The sequence below is a fragment of the Narcine bancroftii genome, chromosome 9 (genome assembly GCF_036971445.1).
Source record: "Narcine bancroftii isolate sNarBan1 chromosome 9, sNarBan1.hap1, whole genome shotgun sequence".
Classification (NCBI taxonomy): Eukaryota; Metazoa; Chordata; class Chondrichthyes; order Torpediniformes; family Narcinidae; genus Narcine; species Narcine bancroftii.
The window spans coordinates 9,944,502-9,954,920 of NC_091477.1; the positions used below are offsets into that span (position 1 = coordinate 9,944,502).

General features: G+C 40.3%; 1 protein-coding gene across 6 annotated transcripts in view; it reads left to right on the forward strand.

Annotated features, from left to right (window-relative positions):
- Window positions 1-9,923, forward strand: part of LOC138743175 (uncharacterized) — a 55,861-nt gene extending 45,938 nt beyond the window's left edge. For all 6 annotated transcript variants that reach the window (XM_069898091.1, XM_069898092.1, XM_069898094.1 and 3 more), the window contains 5 exons: window positions 645-710; window positions 1,524-1,589; window positions 3,939-3,992; window positions 8,936-8,970; window positions 9,656-9,923. In XM_069898091.1, coding sequence (XP_069754192.1) covers window positions 645-710; window positions 1,524-1,589; window positions 3,939-3,992; window positions 8,936-8,970; window positions 9,656-9,712 — 278 coding nt within the window. In that variant the 3' untranslated portion in view covers window positions 9,713-9,923. The remainder of the gene's footprint in view (window positions 1-644; window positions 711-1,523; window positions 1,590-3,938; window positions 3,993-8,935; window positions 8,971-9,655) is intronic.
- Window positions 9,924-10,419: the final 496 nt, after the last annotated feature.

A 10,419-nucleotide genomic window follows, 5' to 3' on the forward strand; every position in this document is an offset into this window, starting at 1 on the left:
AATACAGTAAAAGATGAAAAAGTAGACAATAGGCACAGTGGATACAATCATATTTCAGGAACTGCCACACAGTTCACAAGTCCATATAGGCTCATCAGCTTTGTGATGGTAGAGAGATCCCCACAGCCTCCTCTCTGACCCCATCATCTGCTGCAAGGCCCCATGCTCCAAGATGGCACAGCCTCTCGAGCCTCCAAGCCAGGCACATGACATGGCCATTGCAGAACAGCCAGCCAGGCTCCTCCTCAGCCACTGGTGGGACCCTACGTCCAGAAGCCTCGTCCTCACAGCAAAGGCCACGCCGCTTCTTCCACACCTTTATCTCACGTCAAGTTTCTTCTCAGCTTCCCATCTCCATCGTTTAAAAATTGAGCACGGCACTCCGCTTTTCGGTAGCATCACGGTCTGGAGAGGCCACTGCAGCCGTGCCGTGCCACCATAATCCGGAACTGGAACTCAAAGATCTAATCCACCAAGAGTAATACTTTTAGCCAGCAATGCTTTCTTTTAAGAAATGAGTCCTCGTTTCTGCTCATCCAAGATCTGAATAGTGACTGGCTACTTTTCATTAAAAAAAATCTGATGTACCTTTCTGAAAATCAAACCTCATTGAATGAATAATCAGGATTTGTGTTTTGTTGCAGCAAGTGAAGAGAAACTAGTACCCAATGCTGAATATATGTCTCTGAGCAGGAAGACAAAGAAAGAAGGCAAGTAAATCAATCATATTCCACACCTCTTCCTCTGTATGTTTTGTCAGCAAAGATTCTATCAGATTTCATGGAGTTAACAATTCTATTTTAAGTCTTAGATTTGGAGGACCTGTAGATTAATTGTGAGTGATTTTTCATGAGGAGGCCATTGTAACAGTGATCTATTATATTTTCTTCTGTTTATGGTGAATGCGAGAACAGTACACAGGAGTGCTGGAAGAACCCAGCAGGACATGCGGCATCCATGGAAAGCAATGGACAGTCTATATTTAGGGCCAGTGCCCTTCTTCCGGAGCATTGTGCCTCTTTACTGGGTTTGCCAAAGAAAGGTTTTCACACATGAAAACACCAAGTATTCCTTTGTCCAGAACTGAGCCTAGATTTCAAGGTTTCTTTATTGTCATGTAATATTACAAAAATCTAATATGCACAATATACATCAACTTTTGCCTGACTTAGATTCACCCATTAGCAATGCCCACTGCCCCCAATAATAAAAGAAAGAGAAGCCAAAGAGAATCCCTTCAGAGTCATTGGATGTCCATGGATTCGTTTTCAGTCCTCCCACAGCCTTCTTCCTGTTCAATCCATCGGCCCCTGAGCTCCAGGTCCAAACCTCCAACAGGAACAGGAGGTTTTCAGCACCCGTGGCCCTTCAGGAGTCCTCCTTGGGTTTAGCACCCTCTTGAATCCCAGTTCTGATGAGTCAGTCTTGAGCAGTCCATAGACCAAGTCGCTAGCAGCCTGCAGTTGGTGTGAGTCACAATTCTGAGGAGGTTAATATTTTAATCTGTAAAGTATCTTTTGCAGGAGACATCCCCGAGGCGAGTAACTTTGCTGAATATTCAAATGTCAATAAGAAGCCAAAACAAGAAGGTAAAGAGATTTCTCTGGAGGGATTGTCAAATTCTTCTGTGTGAAATGTCTGTGCAAGAGGTTTAAGTGGTTAATGTCTCCGTAAAATCTGAGCACGTGTCAGTGTAGGAAGAACTTACTTAATTGAACAGCTGCCAGAAGAGGCTGTGCATACACACCCATTATTTTAGAATCAATTAAGACCCACTTCAATTCCCTTAGGGTCTTGTCCTTCCAGACACCCCAGACTCCGAAATGAACTGTCTCTCTGGGTCTCTGTAAATGTGATGTGACCTCTGTGTGTGACCTTGTATCCAACCCACAAACTAACTTTTCTAAGAAATATATATTTTATTATTGAAGATTAACATACATCTTGAACACATCTGATTGCACAACCCAACAAAACAGCATTCTCTGGTCCTTGGTGCCAATCACGCAGACGTACAACCAGATATAACACACATACTGACAAACAATACAGTTGCAGGACAAGTATTTGTATGTACAATTAATTAAATAAATAAATAGACAGGAATATTTTTGGAAATATGAGCATCTCGGATGGTTAGTTTGTGCGGTTCCTTTGGTTGTTCAGACCATGCAGCCGCAAAATCACAAATTTGTGATTTGTTCATGACAGTAAATTTTGATTCTTATCATCAAAATGCCCATGGGAAGAAGCTATTCCTCAGCCTGGTGGTTCTGGCGCTGATCCTCCTGTATCTCTTTCCCAACAGGAATAGCTGAAAGATGCTCTGTGTGGGGTGGCAGGGGTCCTCAATTTTGCACACCAGACCCGCATCCAGAGAGACAGCAGGATCTGAGTGGTCTGTCAACACATGGAACCAGACCCCAGTAATGATTCAGACTCACCATACTGATGGAAGCCCCACATCTGAGCAGGCAATGAGCTGCATGGCTTCCCAGTATCAGATCACACAGAGATTGCTCCATTACATCTTGATCGGCGACTCACTCTGCACCATGTCATGCAGTGATGAGATTGCCTTAACCACTTCATTCTTGCAGGAGCTCTACTGAGGGGCTGAACCTGTCACCAATTCCTGGCACAGCCCCAGGCAACAATGGGGTGGAGAAGGAAAGATACCAGTCACCCTCAGTAATGTAACTCTCCATACCATCAAGACTCTTTCTAGCACTGATTCCGCAAGTGTTCTCATTGCACTATGCCAAGTATCAGTGTATAAGTTGTGTTGTGATGACCTGCTCTGCTGGCTGCTGTTAACATATTTCTCTTGGCAAGGACCAATGTGGTCAGGACCCATATCCTTGTTAAAGATAAAAGGGACTTGCCTGTTTAATCATTTACTCTCTCCATTCACTCAGAACTTCTTAAACACCCTCACCTTGTCATTATTTCAATACACAAAAGTGCTAGAGAGACTCAGCAGGTCACGCAGTGTTTTTTTATTTTTTTTTTAAATATTTCCATTGATTTTAAAAAAAGAACTTATAAAAACAAAAAAACTACAATTCATTAACATAGTTGGGACAGTTACAGGAACTAAATAAGATATTGTTTATATCACTAACATACATAATTTGAAAATTATATCCATAATTCATATCCTAAATAGTATATACCTTTTTAGAAATAAACCTCTAATAATAGAAAAAGAGAAGGTAAGAAAGTAGTAGAGGAGAAAAACTTAAACCCCTTCCCAAACCGCATTGCCAGATGACTGGTATTAAAAGAAAAACAAAGGTTAAAAAAAATAAGGAATATGGAAAAGATACAAGTCAGACAATTTAATACGCAATGTTCTTTATGTAACCAATGTACATAACCAACACTTTGAGCCTAAACCCTTTTATACTAGAGGTTGTCAATCCTTGTGGAAACGTAACCCAGTGAGAGGCAAGGGAGGTGAGGGAAAAGAGAAAAATATTGGAAAAGAAAACACGAGTCAACCACGGTATTAACTTGTCCTGCTTTATAAATCTGAAACCATGCAGTCCACCCTGTCATACAATACAGCTAATATAACCATATAACAATTACAGTACGGAAACAGGCCATTACAGCCCTTCTAGTCCTTTAGCTTTGCAAACTAGAGTGTAGCTTCAAGAATCAATTAAGACCTTGAAGGTGTAATCTTCGACGGACTTTTCATCGGCAGCTTTTGAGGCTAAGACTAATTTTGGAACAACTTGAATATGCTGTGGAGTGAGAGCAGGGACCTGAGCTGATGAAAGTTCTTCTCGAAGCAGCTAGCAACAGAATAGCTATATAATTTGAAACATTAATCCTGCTACTTACCAATGCTTCCACAACCGAAGTAACCCATTGCTTTGTTAAAGCCTCCAACTATAGAACCTAATTCTTTGTTTTCATTTCATCTCTAGACACAGAGGATATTCATTATGGAACCCTCTCCTTCCAGAACAAGGCACCAGATGGTAAGATAGCTTTGTTTTTCAAGCTTTATTCTTCCTTTTTTAAAATCAAGTTGAGTAATGTTGGTGCAGTGTTTGAAATCGTATTGACTTTTACCTTGCTAAAAGCATCAGGCAGTCCTGGCATAAAGCTCCGCGTTCTACAGATCGATATGCAGTGGGTCAAATGGCTGAGAAATTCATTGAAAAATAATAAAAGGAATTTATTCCTCATATCCTATGAGTTTGAATTTGAGAACACACACCTCCAGATTCAAAGACACTTTCTTTCCTTTTGTTATAAGTCATTCATTAGTAAAGGACGATGCCTTGCACTGTTTAACTATATTTTACTCTTTAACACTGTGGCCTGCATCTTTTCTTTTAAGTGACACTTAACCATGACCTTTTGTTTTTATTCTTGCCTAACTTTAAAAAAAATGTATTTATAAATGTAAAACCACAACAATTCACATAATTTATAATAATACTACTTGTGGCATTTATAAAAAGAAAAAAAAAAGAATAATGAAATCCCCTTCCCTCTCTATCCCCTTACTAAAGAAACTAAAAATAAAAAGTGGATAAGAGGCCCTCAACAGGAGCGTCGATTACTTTAAAGTTTCTTATAGTATACTGAGACCTTAAGAAGAAAGGGAATGTCAGAGCTTCATTTAAATATTCACACCCACACTTTGTAAATAAGAGCGCCATATCTTCCAAAATATATATTTATCTCTTAAATTAAGAGTAATTTTCTCAAGTGGTATACAACTCCGAACTTCCACGTGCCATTTTTCCATACCCAAATCCATATCAGACTTCAATACATTTTCTTGCTATTGCTAAAGCAATTTGAATGAAATTATTTTAATACATATTCAATTTCAATTTAGGTTTAACACCTCTAATATCACTCAGTAGAAATAACATTGGATCCCGTGGTCCTATTATTCGTTCCAATAAATTACCTATTTCTAACCAAAAAGGTTTAACTATAGGACACTGCCAAGTATAACACAAAAATGTACCAATTTCCTGTCCACATCTAAAACATAAATCCAAAAAGGTCTGGTTCAATTTTTTTTAAAAATTATTGTGCTGTCAAATATAACTGATGAATAAAATTATAATTATTGTGCTCTGTATCAGATGGACCTGCCTGGACAGCCTGCAAAACAAAGTTTTCAGCTTATGTGACAGTAAACAATTCTATTCCATTTCTCTCCAAAGCATTAAGAAACAACCTTCTCCAGAAGGATTGTAGTGGACTAAATAGGTTGCTCACTATCATCTCTTTTCAATTTATTCCAATTACATTGGACAATTTTTTTTAGAAGTGTACTTCCTCAGAAAAAATTGGGGATTATGATAGACCACTTCAAGCTGAACACAAAGTTAATTTCAGATTTGCTGTATCACGTAGGAAATTGGAAAAACATTAACTTATTGAATTTAGCATGTTAATTGCATAATGATGTTGGCACATTGCCTTAGTTCAACTGACCTAAAAATGTTCAGCCACTGATTTTCATTTGTACTCAACATCTGATGCCTCTTGTGTCAGTGTCCAACAATAGTCGGCCAGCATTGATGGATTTCAGTTACTCTAATACTGCTTTCTCATGGTCACAATGTCCTGGTGAAACCTTTCACCATGTTCGTCACTGACTGCACCAAGATCAGTAAGGAAGAAGCCCAAATCCATCAAGATCAGTAGGGAAGAAGGCCAAACACATCAATCATCAGGCAAGAAAAGTAGCATGAGCTGCCTTAACGACTACCACCCAGTAGCACTAACTTCTACTATGATCAAATGCTTCGAGAGGTTGGTCATAATGAGAATCAACACATACCTAAATAAAGATCTAGACGCACTGCAATTTGCCCATCGTCACAATCGTTCCATCACAGGTGCAATATCGTTGGCTCTCGACTCAGCTCTGGATCACCTTGAAAACAGCAATTCATACATATGGCTACTCTTCAACAACTACACCTCGGCCTTCAATTCCATTATTCCCTCAGTGCTGGTCAAGAAGCTACAAACTCTAGGCATCTGTACCCCACTCTGCGACTAGATCCTGGACTTTCTCATCTGAAGACCAGCCAGTTCGAATTGGAATCAACATCTCCTCTTCACTGATCATCAACACAGGCGCACTCCAAGGATGCATACTTAGCCCACTGCTATACTTGGTATACACCCACAACTGTGTGGCCAGTCACATTTCCAATGCTAACTACAAGTTTGCCAATGACACCAAAGTTGTCGGCAGAATCACAAATGGCAATGAGGAAGCGTCCAGGATGGAGATAGATCAGCTTGTTGAATGGTGTAATGACGACAACTTTGCACTCAACATCAGCAAAACCAAGGAATGATTGTGGACATTAAGAGGTCTAAGTCGTGGACAGGATCAAGAACTTTAAATTCCTGAGTGTTAACATCTGTCCTGGAGACTCCATGTTGATGCAATCATAAAGAAGGCTCGCCAGCGGCTATACTTTGTAAGGTGTCTGAGGAGGTTTAGTATGTCACCGAACATTCTCATAAACTTCTACAGTTTGTACCATGGAGAGCACTCTGGCTGGTTGCATCACTGCCTGGTATGGAGGCAGCAACTCTCAAGACAAAAATAAACTCCAGAGGGTTGTTAACTCGGCCTGTGACATCACAGGCACCAGACTCCATTCCCATCGAGGACATCTACATGAGGCAGTGTCTTAAAAAAGCAGCCTCTATCCTCAAAGACCCCCACCACGCAGGCCACGCCCTCTTCACGGCGCTACCATCAGGAAAAAGGTTCAGGAGCCTAAAGACGAGCACTCAGAGGCACAAGGACAGCTTCTTCCCCACTGCCATCAGATTCCTGAATAATCAATGAACCAAAAGACACTGCCTGACTTTCCATGCAGTATTAATGTTATTATTATTTTATTTGAAATTTTACAGTAATGTTGTGGGATGGTTATAATATGAATATTTACACCATGATTCTGCTGCAAGACACTGAATTTTATGACAACAAATCCTGATTCTGATTCTGAATTGCAAATGCAGAAAATGAATTTTCAATTGCGTGTTGCAGAGGAAATTACAAAAGTAGATTATATCTAACAAACAGTATGTGATAGGAAAATTGTGAGGTGATTTTCACGGTCCGCAACTCAAAATCCATAAAATACACCCAAAAGTGTTCAGGAAGCAAAATCTTTGTGCCGGTGTTATTGACAGGCAATCAATACTGGACTTGCCAACAATGTCCAGATCCCAAAAAAAGAATATATAATTAAAAGGAAAAATTTGAAGGCATTGACTGCAGGAATTGGGATGTCACATTACTGCTGTGCAAGATGTTGGTGAAACTGCATTTGGAATATTGTGTCTAGTTCTGGTTGCCTAGCTGTAAGAAAAATGTCATCAATGTGGAAAAGATGCAACAAAAAAAAAATTACTTGGATCTTTTGGTTGAAGTGGTGAATGTGGACTCAATTTCAATATTTAAGAAAAAAAATTGGGTAGGTATATGAGCAGGAGGGATGTGGAGAGCTATGGTCTGGATGCAAAATGGGATTAGGCAGAATAATTGTTGATCCATGGACTGGATGGGCTGAAGGGCCTGTTTCTGACCTGTAGTGTTCTAACGTTCTACGAATGCTACTGGAAGGCTGTAATATGAGAGATTGAATAAGCTGGAGGTTTTTTTTCTCCAGAACGTAGGAGGCAAAGGGATAACCATACAGGGGCTTATAAAATTATGAGGATCATAACATGAACAGTCAGCCATTTTCAAAAACCAGAGGACATAGGGTTAATGTAAGGGAGCAAAGATTTTAAAAAAGGGACCTAAGGGGTAATTTTTTCAGACATAGAATATAAAGTATGTGGAATGAGCTGCCAGGAGAAGTGGTAGATCTGGGCACCGATACATAGCTTAAAAATCATTTATGTTGGTGCATGAATAGGAAAAGTTTAGAGCAGTGGTTATCAACCTTTTTTCATTCACATACCACCTTATGTAATCCTTACTAACCACGGAGTGCCTATGGGATAGGATGGTTTACAATCTTATTTTCCAGGAGATTCCTTGACAAACACTCTTAAGTGGAGGCAGAGTGATTTGTGCAATCTCCCAGCAAGTATGAAGGAGCATGTATGACCAGCCCTGCAGATCTAATTACAATGCTCAGTGTGCATACTGCAACTGGGTTTTCTAGAAATCAATTTTTGTCCTAACAAGGACAAAGCGGCAGTGTTTTCGTTTCATTTGGCACTCATGTTCGGCACAGGTCTGGGGCTAAAGGGTTGGTTTTGTGCTTGTAGTGCACTACCAGTAACCACCAAGAGGGAACGATAAGCTTTAATGTACAGTAGAACCTTGCTGGCCTGGGGATCCAGGCATAGGAATGGCGGGAAGGGAGAGGTGGCTCGACCTTTATGGCCCAGGACCACGGGGGAGGAGTCATGGGGTATGAGTCATCAGTGGGGAGGCCAGCTCCATATATACAGTAGTCAATCACAGCTATATTCACTGGAGGAAATGTATCACCGCAGTGCTGTACTGTTTTAAGTTTGAATTTAGATTTATTGACAGCACAGTAGAAATTGATTCTGTCCATTAAAACCCTGCCGCCCAATTACACCTGATTAACCTAACACTGTATACAGTTTTGGAGAGTGAGAGGAAACCAGAGCAACTGGGAAAACCCCATGCATATTTCGGGAAGAAGGCCCAAAATCCTTATTGACAGTGCTGGATTTGAACCTGGGTCACTAGCTCTGCAATAATGAACCTGGGTCACTAGCTCTGCAATAGTGCTGCACGAACCGCTTATAGTTCCTGATCCTTTATCAAGAAGAGTGAAATGCAGTACATTTAGGATATTTGCAGTACATTTTCAGTTCATTTGTCAGTTCATATTCCAGAGTCATCCTTTAATTATGATGTTTGAAATCATTACAGGACATAGACATGGCCTGCAATCCCCTTCGAATACAGTAAGTACATTCATTCCTGTTGGAAATCCTCATGTCTGCAACAAATTTATAGAGCTGCTTTAAAAATATGAAATAGCAATCACCTTCATCTGATTGTGGCCTTCTCTACATTGGAGAGACTGGATGCAGACTGGGAGATAGCTTCGCTGAGCACCTTCACTCTGTTTGCATCAATGACATGTCCGTCCATGGCCTCATGTACTGTCATACCAAGACCACCCGTAACTTGGAGAAGCAACACCTAATTTTATGTTTGGGCATTCTCCAACCGGTTAGCCTTAACATGGACATCTCCGGTTTCTGCTAACCTACTCCCTGTTCTCCCTCCCTTCCCATTCCCTTTCTTCCAGCTCCCCACCCTGTTCCTCTCCATTCACAGAACTATCCCTCCGGCCCCCTTCCCTGGTTTTCCAGTGGGGCCTCCCTCCCTTATCCACCTATTACCTCCTGCTTGTGGGACTTTGCTCCTCCCCCTGCCCTTCCCCCCCCCCACCATTTTGTTCAGGCACCTGCCTGCAATTTGTTCATTCCTTGATGAAGGACTCAAGCCCCAAACGTTGGTTATGTATCTTTATCTTTGCTACATAAAATACACTGTGTTTTTCCACCATTGTGCTTCTACTTCAATCACAGTATCTGAAGACTTTTGTGTTTTACTCCTCTCGTCTGATTGTTACTCTTTCAGAACCTGGTTTCTTCAGAGGAAGATGAACCGTCTGTCATCTATGCACAGATAGCATAAACAAAAGTTTGAAGACTGCAGAGAAAATAAAAGAAAATCATCTTATGCATGGATTGAAGCAATTTTGTGAATTGAAATCATAATTTTAGAACTGTTGTGTAGCTTTTATCCTTTGCACTTGCCCTTAAAGAATGTAATCAGAGCATCTAGCTTTCTAAGTACCAATGTAACTTTTGAATAATCTTAATAAAGCTTCAATGTTTACACAGCATCTGCAAAGGCCAAAAAGAAAATGGAAGTAAATACAATGAACAAAATAAATTGAACATGTTAAGTAATTTTGCAACCAATTTATCCAAGCATTGTGACATTGGAATTGCAATATCTAATAATGATGATTTAAATAAAACACAGGCATTCAGCTGAAGTGAGGACACACTGCCCTGTCAGGGGTAATGTCTTTAGAATTAGATCTTAACATCTGTTATTTATGACAAGTTGACATTCCCCTTTAGTCCAAATTAAGAATGACTGGGAGCAGGATTTGAACCTTCGCTGTCCAATGAAGATTGGGACTCTGTTTTCAAACTGATTAACACTACATCACTGCCTGCTGCAAATCAAAGTTGTACATAGGGCCCTCATGTCTAAAGTCAAATGATCTCATTTTCACTCTGATATAAATCCTCGTCCTGATAAATGTGATGCCTCTTTACTTCATATGTTCTGGACTTGCCCCAATTTGGAAAAATATTGGAGAGAGGTTT